This window comes from Hyperolius riggenbachi, chromosome 9 (genome assembly GCF_040937935.1).
Source record: "Hyperolius riggenbachi isolate aHypRig1 chromosome 9, aHypRig1.pri, whole genome shotgun sequence".
NCBI lineage: Eukaryota > Metazoa > Chordata > Amphibia > Anura > Hyperoliidae > Hyperolius > Hyperolius riggenbachi.
In genome coordinates this window covers 59,050,150-59,072,309 of record NC_090654.1, presented here as the reverse complement: position 1 = coordinate 59,072,309, position 22,160 = coordinate 59,050,150, and the positions used below count along the sequence as shown (strand labels likewise).

Below are 22,160 nucleotides of genomic sequence, written 5' to 3'. Positions count from 1 at the left end.
AACCACTTCACCACTGAGGGGTTTTTCCCCTTATGCACCAGAGCAATTTTCACCTGTCAGCGCTCCTCCCTTTCATTCACCAATAACTTTATCACTACTTACCACAACAAAATAATCTATATCTTGTTTTTTTTCCGCCACCAATTCGGCTATATTTGCGTGGTACGTTTTCGGCCATTATAGTTTTAAAATAAAATATGTTACTGTAAATAAAATTCACACATTTTATGTGCCCATTTGTCCTGGTAATTACAACATTTATAGGACATCTGTTGCGAAATTATTAAAATTTAAAATACATGTAATCATATACAAATAAGAAGTACATTACTTCCAGAGTAAAATGAGCTATAAATTCCTTTTCTCCTATGTTGCTGTCACTTACAGTAAGTAGTAGAAATCTGACATTACTGACAGATTTTGGACAAGCCAATCTTCTCATTGGGAGTTCTCAGGGTTTTTTTTTATGTTTAAATGCACTTAGTGAATGTCAGTTGCTCCGTCCAACTGCCAAAAACGTGTACGGTGAGCAGGAAGGCTGGCCAGCATCAATGTAAAAATCTTTTTCAGGGAATATCTTTATAAAGAATAAAGGCCATGCTGAGAATCCCCCATGAAGAGATGGACTAACCCAAAATCTGTCGGTAATGTCAATGTAAGTGACAGCAACGTAGGTGAAAAGTAATGTATGGCTCATTTTACTCTGGAAGAAATTTACTTCTTATCTGTATGTGTTTTAAATTTTGAGATTTTCGCAACAGTTCCTCTTTAAAATATATCCTTAGTACACTGTATGGCGACAATATTTTATTTTGAAATAAAGGTGTATTTATTGTGTCCGTCACTAATTGCAAGCCGATATATGCAAAAATAACTGAAATATCCCCTTATGACATACGTAATATAAAATAACTATGTATTTTTTTAAATGTCACATTTTTTTATTACATTTCTTATAAAAGGGTTTTATTTTACTAACTATGGGAAGGGAGTTAATTTTAATGGGAGATTTATGTATTTGTTTTGAATAATTGTGTTAGGGTGCAATTCACTATTTGGCCACTAGATATCACCCCCAGTTTATTCTTCCTGTGTAAACTGTGTGCACAGGAGAAAGTAATGCGTGTATGTGTTACTTTCGTTTTACTCAATGACCACTGGCATCTCATCGATGCTGGTGATCATTGATCACAGGCACTTAGATCGGTAAATGGTAACTGTGTTCCCATTCGCTAATCTGTGTAATGGGCAGCAATGAGAACGCCCCTGGAGCTAAGATGAAGTCACCAGATATACTGTGGGGGTTAAGCCACCAGCAATCAAGAGAATACTCAAAAGAATTTTCAACTTTTTTAATCTTAAAATGCTGAAAAGTTATTTTAAAGAGAAGATGAAAATTATCACCTAGGGGATAACTCAAGAGAAAAAGTTAACTGCATATGGGCCAAGAAGAGAGATACATCACAAGTTAAGTCAAAGAATGAGTGAAAAATAATGAGTTAAGGTGAGATCCAGTTGTGTTGCTACAGAAATGCGCGTTACTAATGGTATAAGATAAACAGATAAGGAGAGCTAATGGGAAATATCAAAAAACTTTATTATTTCAGAATGATGAAAACAAGTTAATAGTGCAAGCAATTAATCCTTCTACTGGCCATCATGTGCCTTGTTGGACTCAAAGACTTCCAGCAGGGGGAGCCATGCAGCAAGTTTACAGAGACAGAGCTACACAGTGGGTTATTCTACTTGATATGTTCAGTTGGAAAGATGATATTTCCAATTTACACCAACCCACATGATTGTTTTTGGAAATGTACCCTGTTCATTTCTAGGTTATATTCTAACCTTAACAAAACTCTTGAGCTGATGAACATCACAATCCATCAGAAGATTCATTTGGGCCTCTGTAAAATGTGGTTCCTGAGCATACAATTATTTACTGATAAAACTGTAGGCACTACATAAGGGGAAGTAGATCTGGAAGGCACTGTGATGAAGACGATAAAATGGGGATCTGTGGATTGTACAAAGCCTGCTTCCACTGTGGTCTCCAGTTAGAGGCTGCCAGCTAAGTGAGAATGAGGTGGACAGATGAGAAGAAGACTTGTCTCCGTTGTTGCTGGTTTCTTCCTTATTCTACTGTGAGACTCTTGAACTGTAGACCATCCAGGGACACATAGGAGATCTCATCCACTGGGAAGCGTACTGGAAATGTGAATTGTGCTCCTGATGACATCCTTGTGATAATGTTATCCCCCTGGAAGCTGAAACAAACCTGGAGTGACAGAGAAGACATGGGTTTTTAGTAACTAGTTCAATCGTGGTAAAAGCGCACAGAAATGTTACCAGTACTTACAGCAGTTACATAGAGCACGCTGCGCAATTAGCAGACCCCGAGGTATTGCACATGATGTTAAAGTAATGCGCATTACACTACTTTCGTAAAGCACGTTACTCTAGCTATGCGTGTTACCTTGGTAGCACAGGTTGTGCTAATTGCATGATCGCTATGCAACTGGTGTAAGTACCTGTAAAATTGGTATGCAATGCCTGCACTAAGCAATTTTACTATGATTTAGTGAATATGCCCCTAATATTCTTCTCAGCGAGAGACTATTGGATATCACAGGAGAGAGGCCCTGACCCCATGTGACTAGTCGTCTGATTGACATGGGTCGGCCGCCGTAACAGTCTGTCTTGTGCCCCCGCACCCTTCTCCTTGAGGGCTCGTTTCCACTATCGCGAATCCGCATGCGTCCAACGCATGCGGATTCACACATGTAATGCAAGTGGATGGGCCTGTTTCCACTGTAGCGTTGTTGAGGTGCGTTTTTTTCAGCAGTGAAAAAATGCACAAAAGAGCTGCAGAATTTGCCTGCGAGTGGAATGCATGCGAATCGCATGCAATGTATTTAATAGGGAAATACAAGTAGAATACCGCTCATTTCCCCATGCGTTTTTTGCCGCGAATTTGCATAGGTACCAATGTAAATTCACACAGGCAGTGACATGGTTAAAATCGCATATACCCTCAACTATGCGAATTCGCGGCAAAAACGCATGGGGAATCGCATCCGCATGCGATTTCATCAGCGGTGGAATCCAGGCGATTCCGCACCACAATAGTGGAAACGAGCCCTGACTCACCTCTCCTTAGGAGACATGGTTTGTCTGAGCACCTGATGCCACATGGTAAACTACTGCTGTTATACATTGTGGAATAAACCGCAGTGCTAGAGCCCGCCTGTCTCGAATTCTGCATTTGACTTGTCTGCCTTTCCCTGCCACACAGAGGACATCACAGAGGACATTTTGAACGCAGCACATTCCAAACATCGGGACAGGTGAAGTGTTCCCACTTTGTCACACCTACTTTATCTGCTAAAACAGCGACGTGCCACAATTTTTGTCTCTTACTGTTAATAATCTTTAAAATATTACAAAGCGCTATAGCAAAGACATAAACAGATTGCACGTTCCCAGAGAGTGCGCTATCACCAAACCTAGGCAAATCTTTCCAAAATCAATGCATTTATGTTAAGCGCACATCTTTCAGTTTCCATAAGCTGCTAGTCCTTTTTAAAGCCAATGGGTACCGCTATAAAAAAAAAAGTCAGATACTCACCTAAGGAGAGGGAAGGCTCGGTCCTAATGAGCCTTCCCTCTCCTCCCGGTGCCCTCGGTGCTGCGCTGGCTCCCCCGTTCGTGTCCGCCGCCGCAGGGACTTCGGGAGCACTCGGGCTTCCGAAGACGGGCCGCTCCATACTACGTACGCGCGCGTCATAGAGGGCGCTCGCGCATGCGTAGTATGGAGCGGCCCCGTCCTCGGGAGCCCGAGTGCTCCCGAAGGCTTCCGAAAGCTCCCTTCGGCATGCGGAAGTGGCAGTATTTGACCGAACTGGTCGAATACTGCCACGGGGCATCCTGCGCGGGACCGGGCACCGGGAGAGGAGAGGGAAGGCTCATTAGGACCGAGCCTTCCCTCTCCTTAGGTGAGTATCTGACTTTTTCTTTTTTAAAACGGTAAACATTCACTTTAAAACATATTCCAGTGTCTTGCAGCTTCAATAGTGACCTCCACCATAAACACCCGATAGTAAACAGACTCACTGGACGTATTGGCCACTGCTAGACTGACCAACCATGTACAAGTCCAGGAAGCCTAGGAACCTCAGGATCCTGGTGTCAACCTTGCCAGAATGTCACTCTCCTCCTTCATATACTTTATGCAAGACCTTTTAGCACTAAACTCCATCAGCAAAGCAAAAGCTCGAACCACATTGGGATGAGTAAGGAGAGCGTAGGAAGTAAGTAAAACTAAAGGAGACAGCATCAAATAATGATATTTAAAGTGGGATATAACATTCAATAAAAATGTTTTCCTACTTTTTATTTCCCATACAGTTACCATATTTGCTTTCGTGCACAAATAATATCGTTTGTTTACAAATTCCCAAAGTACAGTTTATCTGCTCTGAAAGCTGCCATTGCATTTTATTGCATAGCTTCTATATTTACTGTATATATTAAAATCTATCTAGTGATCACTTCTCAGCTCTTTCTGCTTCTACTGTGTGCAGTTCAGTTTCAGCACTGCTGCTAATGTTTACTTATTGTAGCTGACAAAGGAATGTAAACAAAAGATAATGTTATCACCACTTCCGATGGTAACAAGCTTTCCACTGAAGAAGGAAGTGCTGTGTTTGAGGCTGTGTTCCCACCGGAGCTGAGAACGGACATTTTTTGTCCGTTCTCCGCTCATTGCAAAATTGACATTGATGGCTCCTATTTAATACATAGGAGCCATTCACCCTTGTCAGTCTGCAACGGATCTGTGAGATCTAGTAGGGGCTGCTGATACTATGTTAATCTCACTGGCGGAATCCATGAGTCAGACTCGGGGTGGAAAAAAGCAACCAGGAGCCGTAATCCCAAATCTGACTTGAAGTGGCCGCTGGGAGGCTTGTGCAGAGCATAGAGTGTAGCAGGCGTTTAAACTCACCTTCCCCGAGATCCAGACACCGGCAGCAATTCTCCTTCCTTTTATTGGAGGCTCTGCATCCCTGTGGTGAGATTGCCGTCTGTCGTCATGACGACAGACAACGATCTCACTATAGGCATAGGTTACCGCACCACCTGGAGTACGGAGGGAGAACTGCAGTGCTGAATCCCAGGGAGATGAATAAATGCTGGGCTGCCGCAGATCTCTCTGCAGTGTGATTTTTTTTCATGATTTTAGGGTCTAAAGGCATGCTAAAAATTGCACTGCTTTTAGACCCTAAAATCTGGAAATAATCAAACCGCCAGGGAGGTTAATTAACCTCCTTAGCGGTAACCCCGTGTGTGAGACGGGGTAAGCCGCCGGAGGGTGCCGCTCAGGCCCTGCTGGGCCGATTTACATAATTTTTTTTTGCTTTGCTAGCTGCGCCAGCACACCGATCGCCGCCATCCGTTGTGGCGCGCCCCCCCCCCCCCCAGACCCCGTGCGCTGCCTGGCCAATCAGTGCCAGGCAGCGCCGAGGGGTGGATCGGGACTCCCGTTGACGTCCCGACGTCGCTGACGTCATCCCGTCCCGTCGCCATGGCGACGGGGGAAGCCCTCCAGGAAATCCCGTTCTTTGAACGGGATTTCCTGATCTGAGATCGCCGAAGGCGATCGAAGCGGGCGGGGGGATGCCGCTGAGCAGCGGCTATCATGTAGCGAGCCCTGGGCTCGCTACATGATTTTAAAAATAAATAAATAAAAAAAAACTGCTGCGCTGCCCCCTGGCGGAATTTTTCATACCGCCAGGGGGGTAAACCTTAGATAGCATGTGTGGTGTTAAATTCACATGCTTGCTGCTGTGGCAAGAATGTTTTTAAATAACTCCAGGATGTCCTTGATACGTTAAAAATAGCTGTACATGCCTGGATGCACCTGCAACAGTACAAACATTAATTCACTAATCAGTCATCACAATACAGTAATCCTGAGTGGGGTGTGATGTGACCCTGGCAAAGTTAGCAAATGTTTGCCACCTAATAGCAGCTCAGTGTATGGCAAGCACCAATGGAGGAAAAAAGTTTTTTCAAAAATGACGTGCTATGACTCTAGTCACCTGTGCACTCGCAGGTGTCCGTCAAAGTGAAAGTTACAGTGAGTCAGCACCGTCTTACTAAAAATAGCTCTTTTTAATTCATATTAAAAATGAAAAAGACAGCATGATGTAATAGCATAAACAGCGACATCTCCGCTGTTTCGGGTCATCCACCCTTTTTCAAGCTGCAAAGCATAACATCCACCTGTATGCATTCACCTATCACTTGCTTATATAATGAGCTCTTACCACTTCCTGACGACCAGGTGATCAGCGGCCGACCAACCAGGAGCCTGCAAATCCCGGCGGACCTGATGGGGAACTTCCATGTGTAAGTTACACCGCCTTTCTGGGTGTCTTTTAAGTTGATTTTCCCAAGGGGTGTGGATGTTCTGTCTGGATTTACATGTTATACCTGGAAGTTCCCCCATCAGGTCCGCCGGGATTTGCAGGCTCCTGGTTGGTCGGCCGCTGATCACCTGGTCGTCAGGAAGTGGTAAGAGCTCATTATATAAGCAAGTGATAGGTGAATGTATACAGGTGGATGTTATGCTTTGCAGCTTGAAAAAGGGTGGATGACCCGAAACAGCGGAGCTGTCTCTGTTTATGCTATTACACCATGCTGTCTTTTTCATTTTTGATATGAAATAAAAAGAGCTATATTTACTAAGATGGTGCTGACTCACTGGAACTGCCACCTAATAGCAGGCAAGACTTAAAACATCCATACCAGGTTTGCTGGGTCATTGAGTCCAATTTTCTCTGACAATCTTAGTAAATCAACCCAAAAATAACAATAGCACATGTGATTCTCCTGCTCCTTATCTGTAATCCAGAGATTACCATGATGCTTCTCTTGTCCATCACCCAGAAACAATGGCACCTCTTATTCCATAATTTCAAGACTACCATAATGCTTTCTTCCTCTATTACCCACTGACCACCACCAACAGCCTCAGTCCAGCGATGCCACTCAAGGGATCGGCTCCCGATCCCCATCTGGCGACATCCCATCTAGGATGTGTATGGGCCTTATTACTGATCTAGACAGATTTTCTGTCCACCACTATTTTATGCAGGCCCCCTATCTACCACTGTCTCATCCAAGGCCACATTTATCTACTTTACCTTTCAGAGACCCTGCCTGTCATAATTCTAGCCAGAGGCAGAGCCCTCGATATACAAATGTCCAAACTAAGCTGTCTATTTACCAGTCTCATCCAGGCTGCCTAGCTATCTCTGTCCCAAACAGGTATACTACTCAAGGTGTGTACAGACGTCCAAATTAATGCACGACCAACTGTCCAACATGACGAGTTGCACAACTTGTTGTTTGTATGACAAATACGTACACATGCGCTGACCAACTTAACAACTGTGAAGTTCGTGAGTACGCTATATGCAAACCAAGTGTCATAGTGTTTTAAGGATTCACCACCACGCTAAGCTTAGTGAAGAGGACCCCATTGCCTCTGCTGTGACTTATCCAGGATCTTTTCCCACAGGAACTACACAAGTTGCTTAAATGCAATTACATCAAGGAGCACCTAACTGCCATACCCTAACCCAAAGCTTTTTTTGATTCCAGCATTAGATTGGATTTTAGGCTGCACCATTAGCAAGCACCTTAATATCCTGTCATACCCTCATTGGGAGATTAATCAGAGTTTGTGATCACAAAGACTAGGATCTATACTGATTCGTTATTGCTATCCATTGTTTTTAATCATCAATTTAATTTTATTAAAGCTGCATTGCGTTTTATATATAAATATCATATTTAGGACAACTACAAGTGTTTCCAGGATTTTTTGTTCATTAGGTTATCAGTAGCGCTATCTGATTTTTTATGTACTACTAATTTTCAAGGTATTGGGATCACCTCGATCAGTATTAGCAGCTTTAGGAGAGGCGCGACATCTCCAATTGTTTACCAGACTACAGCCTTCCTTATCCCAGGTTATGTCTGCCGCCCCAATGGCCATTGTTATTCCAGCCAGTGCCAATTTATGGCAATACAGGGAAGATCGTCTAGGCAGGTTGGAGAAATTCTTCTGCCAGGACTCCAATCAGGGGGCCACGTTATTCGAAAAGAATGTGATCAAGTCACATTGCAGAAATTTAGAAAAGATGCTCACACAAGAAACAAAAAACCTATGGGAGGTGTATACATTGGAAAGATATTATCTACACGACACAGTTCCACCGGGTTTGGAGGTTAAGAAAGTACTCTCTTTTGACTTACAATCTGAAGAAGCTCAATTCAAATGGGATCGGATGTTCAAGGGTTTTTCTTTACAGGTCATGGAGTTCATCCTTGAGTTGAGGAAGATACAACTTTTACAAACAGGGGAAGAGATCAGACAGGTCTATAAGAAAATAGAACCCTACAGAGATAATGACTTTTTTAAGCATTTGGAATCCAGTATACAGGTTAGGTTAACCACTATGGAAGGAGAGATCATACAAAGGAAAAAGAAGAAATTTGAGAGGGATGGATTGTATGGGGAAGAAAGGCAATTAGCTAAACACCCACAGGTGGGCCCAGAGGGAGCTTGGGAGTGGGAGGAGGTATCAGTAGAGGAGAATTTTTCTAATGAGGTAAAGACAGCCAATGTTGAAGGTGAAGGATTACAGGAGGTAGCTACAGGCAGTGCTAGTGTAGTAGATGAGGAACCCGGCCCATTGAGTATACAGACACCCACCAACAGCACGCAAGGAATTCAGAACGATATCCTTAATGGGCAAGTAATGCATATAGAACCCTTAAACGAGCTAGGGGAATCAGAAGTTGTTAGTGGCACTGTTCCAGTGACCACTCAACCAACGCCAGAGAGGTCAGCTGAGATAAATAGGGTCAAGGTAACAAGAATATGAACCCCACTGAGGAAACGAGAGTTCCCATGAACAATCAGGCGGAGAATAGCAGTTTAGAGGAAGATAGGCCTGCAGTTAAAAGTCAGACGCAGGAGGAAGAGGGAAACATCAACAGAAACGAGGTGGGAATCTCTACATATAACAGATTTGAAGCACTGGGAGCTAATCCCAAAAATAATGTGCATTTTTTAGATCATCGCACCACTCTAAGATTTGGGGCTCCAAATTTTCAGCGGGAAACAAGGAGCCTCACCAAACACCAGAAAGCAATAAGAGGGCCACCAGACAAAACACGTCAGCAACACAGGATAGATCAATATCTAGACAGAAACGCAAAGTTGAGGGTAGGAGGCGAGGAAGGAGGGGGAGGGGACTCTCTAAAAAGACCTGTCAGAACAAGGAAGAACATGTAGAGCCAGCCACCATAGGGGAAGAGGGAGTATTCAACCTTAGCCACAGATTGATCTCTAGGACTGAGCTTAACCTATTGGCTAAGGGTATGAAATTTGCCCCATCCAGCAAGCTTAACAAGTTTGATGCTTTTATTAGTGTCAAAAAATTCATGAGAAATGTATGCCTGAAGAAGTACTTTGCTAAGAATGGTGGGGTCAAGGAGGCATCCAGTAAAGAGTTGGATAAATTTGTACATTCTGGGCTGAGGAACAAGTCTAAATTCTACCCAGCACATGAAGCCAGTAAGCAGATGAACACATTTGAAACATTAGTACTGGAGGACCTAAACAAATTGACAAACCGCTTCATAGACAATCTGATGCCGGGGGAAAGAAGGGCCCTCAAAGTACTGCAGAATGATGACTCCATCATCATCCGCCCAGCTGATAAGGGAGGGGGGGTTGTAATCCAAAGTTGGGAACATTATCATGAGGAAGCGTTACGTCAACTCCATGATGAAGGGACCTATCAGGTCCTTAAGTTAGATCCAACATTCAAATTTCTTAAGAGACTTGAGAACCTTTTAAAGGAGGGTAAACAGAAAGGAATTATAGATGAGGAGGAATACGCTTTCCTTTATATTGACAAGCCAAGACTACCAATGTACTACCACCTACCCAAGATTCATAAGACATTGAATAACCCTCCAGGAAGACCCATAATATCGGGTATTGGGTCCATGACGTCGAATTTGTCGAAGTATGTAGACCAGTACTTGCAAAAAGTAGTCAAGTCCACCCCTTCCTACATTAAAGACACTAGACACTTTCTGAAAGTATTGTCAGAACATGAATGGGCGGAAGACTACTGGCTATGCACATTAGATGTAGCCTCACTTTATACAGTGATACCCCACACCAAGGGGGTGGAGGCAGTCCAGTTTTTTCTGGAGGAGGACGGTACCCTTGAAAGTGAACAGGTACAGTTTATTCTACAGAGCATTGTCTTCATATTGAAGCACAATTATTTTAAATATGGCGACGAGTTCTTCCTCCAGGGCACCGGGACGGCGATGGGGACCCGGTTTGCACCGGCCTTCGCTAACCTTTATATGGCCCACTGGGAACGATTTATCCTTAGTGGTCCCATGGGCCCCGGAGCCGCCCTGGTGCTCTGGAGGAGGTTTATTGACGACGCCTTCTTCATATGGAGGGGCACTAGGGAGAATCTGGAGGAGTTTCTAAAATGGATAAATGTTAACGATTATGGCCTGAAATTCACTGGGGAGTTCAGTAGAGAGAGTGTCAACTATCTGGACCTTACAGTGTTTCCAGAGAACCAGAGGATCCTCACTAGAACCTTTCTAAAACCTGTCGACACTAATAGTTATATTAACATTGATAGTTGTCATCATATAAAGTGGCTTACCAACATACCCAAGGGACAATTCATCAGGCTTCGTAGGAACTGTTCCAATCTTACAGACTACGAGAGGGAAGCCAATACTTTACAAACCAGGTTTCAGCAGAAGGGCTATCCAAAAGAGCTGGTGGCAATGGCAAAAGAAACAGCAAGAATTACAGACAGGGAGACTCTGCTGGAGGAAAAGACCCACCCTACTATACCAAATAATCAACAGTTAGGTCTGATTATGAACTACTCAGTACAGGCGAAGAAGGTGAGGAACATTATTGATAGACATTGGAAGCTATTAAGAGAAGACCCTGTCCTCACCTCTATTTTACCTGCTTCTCCAAAAATCGTTTTCAGAAAATCCAGAAACGTAGGAAATTTATTAGCCCCTACTGTAAAGAAACAGAGTCAGGGGGGGAAACAGGAGGGATATTTTAGAAAATGCGGCTTTTGCAGAGCCTGTAGGGAAAATGGTCTACCTGTGGAGAAAATGAGGCAAGTGACATCAACATCTAATAAGGAAACATTCTGCATAAATGGAGTGATGAACTGCGACACATTAGGGGTCATCTATGTTTTTACCTGTCCGTGCTCCAGACAGTATGTGGGGAGAACTAAGCGTCCACTTAGAGAGAGGCTGGGAGAACATTGTGCAAACATAGCTAAAGGAAATATGAAACACCCTCTGTCAGCCCACTACAAAGAACATCACCAGTGTTCCTTTAAGGGAACGAAATTTATGGCAGTGGAGAAGGTTATAAAATCTTGGAGGGGAGGAGATTACATTCAACAAATGTCCAGGAGAGAGGGCAACTGGATATACAATCTACATACTTTATTACCATATGGTTTGAACAGTGAATTGGAGTTGTTCGCTTTTGATTGACAACTTTACTATCAAAAGGCAGCCCACGTGCATATACAGGATAAAAGACAGCCTGCCCTGCTTCCCCGGTTGCCCGCTTTGAGAAAGGGAGGCGTTCCTCCCGAAACGTCAGCATCAGGCATCACGTGTGACGTCACACAGTCCGGAAGAGGGCGGCTGCTTTGAACAACCACGCAGCGGTGAGGGCTGCATCATCCACGCACAGCGCTTCCGCATCCCTTCCTTGGAGCCGGGCATCTTGCCCGACCCTGCTTCGGACATCTAGCAGCAGGTCAGACTCTCTCATTGCGCTGCCGGCCGGGGCCAGTGAGATCGAGCGGCTCCTTCTGAAGATCTCTGCACACTGCATGGACTCTGCCTCTGATCATGTGAAGTTCGTGAGTACGCTATATGCAAACAAAGTGTCATAGTGTTTTAAGGATTCACCACCACGCTAAGCTTAGTGAAGAGGACCCCATTGCCTCTGCTGTGACTTATCCAGGATCTTTTCCCACAGGAACTACACAAGTTGCTTAAATGCAATTACATCAAGGAGCACCTAACTGCCATACCCTAACCCAAAGCTTTTTTTGATTCCAGCATTAGATTGGATTTTAGGCTGCACCATTAGCAAGCACCTTAATATCCTGTCATACCCTCATTGGGAGATTAATCAGAGTTTGTGATCACAAAGACTAGGATCTATACTGATTCGTTATTGCTATCCATTGTTTTTAATCATCAATTTAATTTTATTAAAGCTGCATTGCGTTTTATATATAAATATCATATTTAGGACAACTACAAGTGTTTCCAGGATTTTTTGTTCATTAGGTTATCAGTAGCGCTATCTGATTTTTTATGTACTACTAATTTTCAAGGTATTGGGATCACCTCGATCAGTATTAGCAGCTTTAGGAGAGGCGCGACATCTCCAATTGTTTACCAGAGTTGCACAACTTGTTGTTTGTATGACAAATACGTACACATGCGCTGACCAACTTAACAACTAACTAATTTACATTTTCCATGGCACCATATCTGCATTCAGAGAACAACAAGTCATTCAAATGACTTGTACACATGTGGCCAACCTGGCGGTTGATCCGCCGGTTTGATCAGGCAAACTGCCTGTTACCAGTTGGTCGTCTAGGCGTTTGCTGCCCATACACATGCCAAACTATTGTCGAAAACATCAAGATGGAATGATAGTTGGACGGAAAAGTTGCTTGCGTGTACAAGCCTTTAGCATTTTACCAGCCACAGCCCTTATCATTAACTACCCAAACCAGGGTGCCCAGATACTGGTATATCATTCAAGGCAGGTCATCTCAGCCGAGTTCATTGCTCCTTTCCTTATCCCAAGCCGATTCTCTGTTTCCCATGCCATTGCCCCTCCTCTTCCCTCCATAGCAACAGAACTATAGGCTAGTGATGTGTCTGCACAGCACTCTGCCTTGAAAGTTCGCCAGAGAGATCAAGTCCTGATCACCACAGGCGACAGTGATTGTGCGTGTGAATCAATGAATCCTTAGCGAGAAGAACTTGTTTCCGAGCAAACCTGGATTTGTTTTTTAATGGTCTTCTACTAGGTGACAAAAGTTTGCAAACTTCATCATATAAAACCAAGAAAAGGAAGGCTAAAAGGTTAGTGAGGCAGCAGTCATTTGTCATGTAGTCATGAAGCATGCAGCAACTTCAGTGAGAATTTTTTGCAATAAAGCCGTATTGTCCTGCTTTTATTATGCAAAGTCTTTACTGCTTCATCCAGCATGTGAACTTACCGTGGTCTCTGCCCCCTGCTGGAAGGGGAAGTCATCTTCCCTCTGTTCTGCGCCCCAAGCGTTGGCCTCCTTGGAATTGCAGACTATTTTGTTGGTGTCTCCATGTTGGTCAAATCGAGCATTAAAATGTAGTGCGAAGTTGTCACAATCTTTTCCCAAGTTTACGGCAAAACTGAAAATACACAATCAGCAATAGCTGTAATAAGTCTGTCGTTATATACATTCTCTACCCATCCCCCCTTATGTGGCATATAAAAGCTGTTATGCCTCACATGTTACAAATTCCAGTTATATAAGTATTATATGTCAGTACATTGATAACAAAACAAAACTATCATCATCAAAATTGTAAATAAAATATTCCACTGTGTGAGGCACAGGAATAGTATTCATAACCATTATCATGCTCGGGTGTGATAGTTCTGTACTTTGTCACTCTCCTCTGAGTCTGAGGCACATGACAAGCTTCTGTCATTGTCATCACCCTCATCTGTGACAGTTCTGTGCTGTGACACTCTCCTCTGAGTCTGAGGCATGTGAAAAGCTTCTGTCATTGTCATCACCCTCATCTGTGACAGTTCTGTGCTGTGACACTCTCCTCTGAGTCTGAGGCACATGACAAGCTTCTGTCATTGTCATCACCCTCATCTGTGACAGTTCTGTGCTGTGACACTCTCCTCTGAGTCTGAGGCACATGACAAGCTTCTGTCATTGTCATCACCCTCATCTGTGACAGTTCTGTGCTGTGACACTCTCCTCTGAGTCTGAGGCACATGACAAGCTTCTGTCATTGTCATCACCCTCATCTGTGACAGTTCTGTGCTGTTTCACTCTCCTCTGAGTCTGAGGCATATGACAAGCTTCTGTCGTTGTCATCACCATCATCTATGACAGTTCTGTGCTGTGACACTCTCCTCTGAGGCACATGACAAGCTTCTGTCATTGTCATCACCCTCATCTGTGACAGTTCTGTGCTGTGACACTCTCCTCTGAGTCTGAGGCACATGACAAGCTTCTGTCATTGTCATCACCCTCATCTGTGACAGTTCTGTGCTGTTTCACTCTCCTCTGAGTCTGAGGCACATGACAAGCTTCTGTCATTGTCATCACCCTCATCTGTGACAGTTCTGTGCTGTGTCACTCTCCTCTGAGTCTGAGGCACATGACAAGCTTCTGTCATTGTCATCACCCTCATCTGTGACAGTTCTGTGCTGTGACACTCTCCTCTGAGTCTGAGGCATGTGAAAAGCTTCTGTCATTGTCATCACCCTCATCTGTGACAGTTCTGTGCTGTGACACTCTCCTCTGAGTCTGAGGCATGTGAAAAGCTTCTGTCATTGTCATCACCCTCATCTGTGACAGTTCTGTGCTGTGACACTCTCCTCTGAGTCTGAGGCACATGACAAGCTTCTGTCATTGTCATCACCCTCATCTGTGACAGTTCAGTGCTGTGTCCCTCTCCTATGAGTGTGAGGCACATGAAAAGCTTCTGTCATTGTCATCACCCTCATCTGTGACAGTTCTGTGCTGTGTCCCGCTTATATGAGTCTGAGGCATGTGAAAAGCTTCTGTCATTGTCATTAGCCTAATCTGTGACAGTTCTGTGCTGTTTGGTGAAATTTGCTTTGTTAAAACAGAAGGAAATTTGCAATAACTCAGCTAAAAGTGAACATTTGTGGTTACCCACAATGCTCCACTGCTGAGCTGCTTGGTTACTCTGTAGTTCTGTGCTGTGTCACTCTCCTCTGACTGTGAGGTGCATCAAAAGGTTCTGTCATATCACCCTCATCTGTGACAGTTCTGTGCTGTGTCCCTCTCCTATAAGTGTGAGGCACATGACAAGCTTCGGTCATTGTCATCACCCTCATCTGTGACAGTTCTGTGCTGTGTCACTCTCCTCTGACTGTGAGGTGCATCAAAAGGTTCTGTCATATCACCCTCATCTGCGACAGTTCTGTGCTGTGTCCCTCTCCTATAAGTCTGAGGCACATGACAAGCTTCTGTCATTGTCATCACCCTCATCTGTGACAGTTCTGTGCTGTTTCACTCTCCTCTGAGTCTGAGGCACATGACAAGCTTCTGTCATTGTCATCACCCTCATCTGTGACAGTTCTGTGCTGTGTCACTCTCCTCTGAGTCTGAGGCACATGACAAGCTTCTGTCATTGTCATCACCCTCATCTGTGACAGTTCTGTGCTGTGACACTCTCCTCTGAGTCTGAGGCATGTGAAAAGCTTCTGTCATTGTCATCACCCTCATCTGTGACAGTTCTGTGCTGTGACACTCTCCTCTGAGTCTGAGGCATGTGAAAAGCTTCTGTCATTGTCATCACCCTCATCTGTGACAGTTCTGTGCTGTGACACTCTCCTCTGAGTCTGAGGCACATGACAAGCTTCTGTCATTGTCATCACCCTCATCTGTGACAGTTCAGTGCTGTGTCCCTCTCCTATGAGTGTGAGGCACATGAAAAGCTTCTGTCATTGTCATCACCCTCATCTGTGACAGTTCTGTGCTGTGTCCCGCTTATATGAGTCTGAGGCATGTGAAAAGCTTCTGTCATTGTCATTAGCCTAATCTGTGACAGTTCTGTGCTGTTTGGTGAAATTTGCTTTGTTAAAACAGAAGGAAATTTGCAATAACTCAGCTAAAAGTGAACATTTGTGGTTACCCACAATGCTCCACTGCTGAGCTGCTTGGTTACTCTGTAGTTCTGTGCTGTGTCACTCTCCTCTGACTGTGAGGTGCATCAAAAGGTTCTGTCATATCACCCTCATCTGTGACAGTTCTGTGCTGTGTCCCTCTCCTATAAGTGTGAGGCACATGACAAGCTTCGGTCATTGTCATCACCCTCATCTGTGACAGTTCTGTGCTGTGTCGCTCTCCTCTGACTTTGAGGCACATGACAAGCTTCTGTATTAGAGCCCCCAGTATTAGGTATCACCACTCCCCATGTCACAGGCTTGTAGCATCTCCTCTCATCTCCCTCTAGTGAGATATAATAAGCCATGACAATAAAGGGCGCTGGGGGGGGGGGGGGGGGGAGGGAGGGGGGGTGGAGGGGGCACAAGGGCACCCTCAGGGCAGTGCACCTACAGGCTGGTGCCCCCCTAGCCTCTACCTTGGCCCAGCCCTGTCACACATACGAGACAGTTATGTGCTCTGTCACTGTTTTCTGAGTGTGATGCACAGGAACAATTGTCACATTCATCATCCTCATCTGTGACAGTTCTGCCCTGTGTCACTCTCCTCCTGAGTGTGTCACATGGAAACAGCTTCTGTCATCATCAGCACCCTAACCTCTGACAATTCTCTACTGTGTGGCTCACAGGAGCAATTCTGTCACCGCTATCACCTTCATGTGTGACAGTTGTGTGCGTTTCTGTGTCACATTCCTCTTTGTGGAGACATAGAAGTAGTTTTGGTGTGCAGTGAATCCAGCTCAGGAAAGCTTTTCACATCTATCATACCAGACACTGCACAGATACACATTCCCTATTCCCCAGTATGGAATGCCAGCTGTCTGTTTCCCCTCCCAGCCTGGCAGTGTGCCCAGGGCCCAAACTCAATACTGACAGGGTGTGTGTGAGTCACAATACTGTCACATGGTTCTTGTCAGTCAGATGCTGGAAATAAAACCACAAGAGGTTTTAGCTAATGAAAGTAGGTCGAACTGTGTTGAACCTCTTGTGTAATGTAAGAAGAAAGATTTCTGCAAAAGACTTAAAGGGAACCTGAGAAAGAGAGGGAGAGCCACTGATAAGGAATCATACAAAGTTTTACAGACAAAGATTTGTAGACAGTCCCTATTCAGTATGCAGCAGGGTCTTGTGTACAGCACCCTGCCCCCAGCCTCTTCACCCCCTACCCAAGTGCTGTGTACTGTAGTGATGTCCATCAGAGGAGGACAGAGTAAGTGTAATAAGAAGCTGTGGTTGGGAGCACACTGGTCTGTCAGTTTTCTGCATACCATGTGTGTCTGTATGTGTTAAAACATACACATTTTATCACAGAAGCTAATGTAAGTAATAGAGAAAATATGTTCAGTGCTTCACTGCTGTCTGTTTTTATCTGCATGGGGAAAACACATTCAAGTGTGTACTAGCCAACTAAATGACATTGGTTCTCAGTTTACCTGTGCAGAAATCAGGGGGCATCCAAAGTTCTGCAGGAGGGCCCAATGATTTCTAGTTATGCCCCTGAGGAGCCCGCTGCAGAAGTGATATTATAGTGTAACCTGTATAGAAGTGTGGCATACACAGCCTTAGCTCAGACATAACATACCCTTTAGAGTCCCCAGGAATGAACCCCTTCACTTCCACACACTGGTTGGGTTTCAGGTGGAGATTGTGCAGGACCACACCCTGGAGAAGAGAGAGGGTGAGAACTATTACACCTGTATGCTATTTATTAGGATTCAGCACAGCAGTGAGGCTTGGACAATCTTTATTTTAGTAAGCTTATAAAGGTCTTGATAATTGGCAACTAATCTTATTTCCATACAGTCTAGTCTAAGCAGGAAGTTATGTATCAGGATAACATTTATTGGTTAACTTAAAGAGGAACTCCAGTGAAAATAATGTAATAAAAAAAAGTGCTTCATTTTTACAATAATTATGTATAGATGATTTAGTCAGTGTTTGCCCATTGTAAAATCTTTTAAATCCCTGATTTACATTCTGACATTTATCACGTGGTGACATTTTTATTGCTGGTAGGTGATACATCTGCTGCTTGCTTTTTTGGCAGTTGGAAACAGCTGTAAACAGCTATTTCCCACAATGCAACAGGGTTCACAGACAGGAAACTGCCAGGAGTACCACAGTCCTCAGAGTTTCTTGTGGGAGGGGTTTCACCACAATATCAGCCATACAGCGCCCCCCGATGGTCTGTTTGTGAAAAGGAATAGATTTCTCATGTAAAAGGGGGTATCAGCTACTGATTGGGATAAAGTTCAATTCTTGGTCAGAGTTTCTCTTTAAAGTACATCCGATGTGAAAATAAACTGATGAGATAAACAATTGTATCTATCCTCCTTCTCTTAAAAATGAGGTGTTTTTTTTTAGATATTTTATATTTCAATCTAGTTTTTAATGCGGGACATTATAACTATAAATGATAAATTCCGGAGGGAAAACATGGTTTATGAAAACAAACATATACACTGGTGAAGGCATCGGCTGGGGGTTTCCATCCTGTTCGTCATTTGCGACTATTCCATGCCATTTTTTCCGCTGCACACCCAATCGAGCATGTCAGCCCGTGATTTTCCAGTATGTCTGATCGATACATGCAACAAATTTCAGCAGGAAATTGGTTGCATCGTCGATCGGGCATGCTTTTGCATTCAGTAGTAATTATGGAATGGAATGGTCAATTGGAAGGCAAATCTACAGATATACTTTTACAGTTCAGGTCATCTGGTGTGAGCGCCACTCAGGAGCATAGAGGCACTCACACCAGTTGGCCCTAGTGCAGTGATCTGCAAACTCTGCTTGAAAGCCGCATCTACACGAGTAGATGCGGCCACGATGCTCCTTATCAATCGAGCCGCTGATGCGGCTCGATTGATAAGATCCGACAGGACGGATCTCCGCACCGCCGATTCCCTGCTCGCTCCCCGCGAGGGGACAATGGCAGGGAATCGAGCGGAAGATAAGCGGCGCCGGCGGGGGCGAGCGGGGAATCGTATGCGGCACACGCGCGGCGAGCGGGGACGCGACGGGCACGCGCGGGTACGCGGAAGAGGCGATCCGGCGGCTAATCGAGCCGCCGGATCGCAGCCTCATCTACGCGTGTAGATGAGGCTTAAGTCCCACAATGCATTGCGGAAGTCTGACATCCAAAGTCATGATTCATAAAGGCAAATGCATTGTGGAACTTGTAGTTCCTTAACAGCTGGAGAGCCAAGTTTGCAGATCACTGCCCTAGCGGTAGTGACTAGAGGTGAATGAGATGTGAACATGACTTAAAGCGGTATAAAACCCTGACATAATATTCAATAAAATCATGATTTCCTACTTTTTATATGCCATACGGTTATCATATTTGCATTTGTGCATACGTATTATTATTCATTTAGAAATTACAAGTTCCCAAAAGTACAGTTTTTTGCTTTGAGAGCTGCCTTTGCATTTTATTCATAACTGGTTTTATTCATGTTTGTATTGAAGACAGAAATGCTTTCAGTGTCTCTCTGTGTTCAGGAGCTTCTGCACAGTCAGAGAATGTGTCACATTCCTCACTTGATACAAATAAATAAACACAAGATATCATTATCTACACTTCAGATGCTTCCAGCTTTCTCTGCACTGAACTTTCATGACCTGTGTTTAACTAATTGAATGCTGTTCTAGTAAAAAAAAAATGGTGGTAGTATATAATATGCTGTAAAAAAAATTTTAGAGCAAAGAAGAAATGCTGGGTTTTCCGTCCGCTTATATGCAAATTTTGTTGCAATTTATATGAAGACTGAAACTGGACCAGTCAAATGCATTTGCTATGATTAGCAACTAGTTTCTGTGACCATCTGCTAGCGAGTCAATCATGCTATAGGAGACCCCTGGAAGACATAGAACAGACTTGTGCTTTTGCAGCACCATAGACTTGCATAACTATAGCTAACTAGGTGGTGGTTCTGTTCTACAATGAAGGTCCAATGCAGTAGCAGCTCGTGTTATAAACCCTCATCTTTTTAAATTTCTGTGCAGCTTTATGAATACGCTGCTTTTTTCATGAATTAGGGCAATGATAACTGCACCTTGTAGAAGAGAATGTAAAAATGAATATAACCTTTGGAATACAGAGAGTGATGTAGGACTCAGTACTGCAGTGTGACTATAAATGGAAGAATGGGATGTCATATGCTGGCTTTTCCCAGCTTCTGGACTTTTGTTTAAGAAGAGGGACACTATTTCTGTGTGAGGAGGGGAGATGGAGTGAGGAATGAGAGTGGTATTTTTATGTGAGGAGGGGAGATGGAGTGAGCAAGGAGAATGGTATTTCTGTGTGAGGAGGGGAGATGGTACTTCTGAGTGAGGAGGGGAGCTGAACTGAGGAGGGAAGATGGTGTTCCTGTGTGATGATGGAATGAGGAATGAGGTCCGGGCCTCTGGAAGCAGGAACCAAAGCCTCTGGGTGACCCCTGCTATGGCAGGGGTCGCAGGAGTGATTGCTACGCCCATGGAGGAAATGGAGTAAGGAGGGGAGATGGAATAAGCAAGAGAGATTGAGTAAGGAGGGACGATTGTGTTTCTGTGTGAGGAGGAGAGATAGTGTTCCTGTGTGAGGGGGGAGTTGATGAGAGGAGGGGAGATGGAGTAAGGAGGGGAGTTTGTGTTGGTGAAGAGGAGAGATGGTGTTTCTGTGTGAGGAGGGGATTTGGAGTGAGGAGAGGAGTTGATGTGAGGAAGGGAGTTGGTGAGAGCAGGGGAGATGGTGCTTCTCTGTGAGGAGGGGAGATGAAGTAAGGAGGAGAGATGGAGTAATGATGGGAGATGGTGCTTCTCTGTGAGGAGGGGAGATGGAGTGAGAAGGAGACATGGCACTTCTTTGGGAGGAGGTCAGATAGAGTGAGGAGGGGAGTTAGTATGAGGACGGAAGATGGTACTTATGTGAGGAGTGAATATGGTTATTCTGCGTGAGGAGGTCAGATAGAACGAGTAGGGGAGATGGTGATTCTGTGTGAGGAGGAGAGATGGTGTTTCTTTGCAAGGAGAGGAGTTGATGTGAGGAGGGGAGATGGTACTTCTGTGTGAGGAGGGGAGATGGAGTGAGGAGGGGAGATGGAGTAAGGAAGAGAGATGAAGTAAGGATGGGAGATGGTGTTCTTGTGTGAGTCTGGAAGATGGACAGGGGGGAGATGGAATGAGGAGAGAAGATGGAGTGAGGGGTGGAAATTGATTAAGGAGGGGAGATAGTACTTATGGGAGGAGGGGAGATGGTTCTTCTTTGTGAGGAGGTCAGCTAGAGCGAGTAGGGGAGATGGCGTTTCTCTGTGAGGAGGAGAAATGGTGTTTCTTTGTGAGGAGAGGAGTTGATGTGAGGAGGAGAGATGGTGTTTCTTTGTGAGGAGGGGAGATAGAGTAAGGTGGGGAGATGGTGTTGGTTGATATAATGTAGCTGTTTGAAGAGGCGTATTGTTTCTCTCCTTGACTAAAAATACTGTGACAGAATGTCCATATGGACAGACTTGTACCTCATCTGCCAGACTTGTACCTCTTCTGTATCTGTGCACCTGATATGTCTGTGTATTGCTTTTCCAACGTGGAAAGGTTAAAGACACTGCAGGGTGTTAGTTATTTGTCACAAGAAGACGTCTTGTGAGTGTGAATTGCTTGGAGCCATTTGTTAAATTTCTCCTCCACAACTCCTTAAAGCAAGGAAAGGTTTTGTTTGACTCCCAAATCAGCTGTAGAGAGGAAATGGTTAATAGTAGCTCTGCATAGATGTAAAAGGAGATGAGAATGGGAAGGGGAGGGGGGGGGGGGGGGGGGGGGATGATGGAAACATTGAGCTGGCAAGACTTTATGCGGAGGAGGAACTGAGACCGGCTTCTACCTCATGATATTTATATACACTCTGCATATATTACAGCCCCTTTCCAGGGTTAACATTTATGCCAGATTCTCTCCTTTTGTTTCCCTTTTTACTCCATAATTTTAGTTAAACTACTGACAAGCAGTGATATTATAACCTTCAATGACCACACCCATCAATATTATACCGTCCACTACTCACTGTAAAAGCTCGTAC

At 44.4% G+C, this 22,160-nt stretch overlaps 2 protein-coding genes across 8 annotated transcripts in view; one reads left to right on the top strand and one right to left on the bottom strand.

Annotated features, from left to right (window-relative positions):
- Window positions 1-22,160, top strand: part of LOC137532412 (galectin-1-like) — a 164,052-nt gene that overhangs the window by 16,321 nt on the left and 125,571 nt on the right. The window contains exon 3 of one of the 7 annotated variants that reach the window (XR_011023920.1): window positions 3,293-3,382. The exons of 5 other annotated variants lie outside the window; for them this stretch is intronic. Coding sequence is in view for 1 of the 2 variants with exons in the window: in XM_068252880.1 (XP_068108981.1) it covers window positions 614-655 (42 nt within the window). In the remaining variant the exon portion in view is untranslated. Of the gene's footprint in view, window positions 1-527; window positions 656-3,292; window positions 3,383-22,160 lie in introns of those variants that run through there. One more of the 7 variants, XM_068252880.1, reaches the window with a different exon arrangement.
- Window positions 1,577-22,160, bottom strand: part of LOC137532413 (galectin-1-like) — a 29,894-nt gene continuing 9,310 nt past the window's right edge. Inside the window, exons 2-4 of the mRNA XM_068252885.1 lie at window positions 17,691-17,770; window positions 13,410-13,581; window positions 1,577-2,275 (exon numbers count right to left, since the gene is read on the bottom strand). Of these exons, the coding sequence (XP_068108986.1) occupies window positions 2,132-2,275; window positions 13,410-13,581; window positions 17,691-17,770 (396 nt within the window). The 3' untranslated portion in view covers window positions 1,577-2,131. The remainder of the gene's footprint in view (window positions 2,276-13,409; window positions 13,582-17,690; window positions 17,771-22,160) is intronic.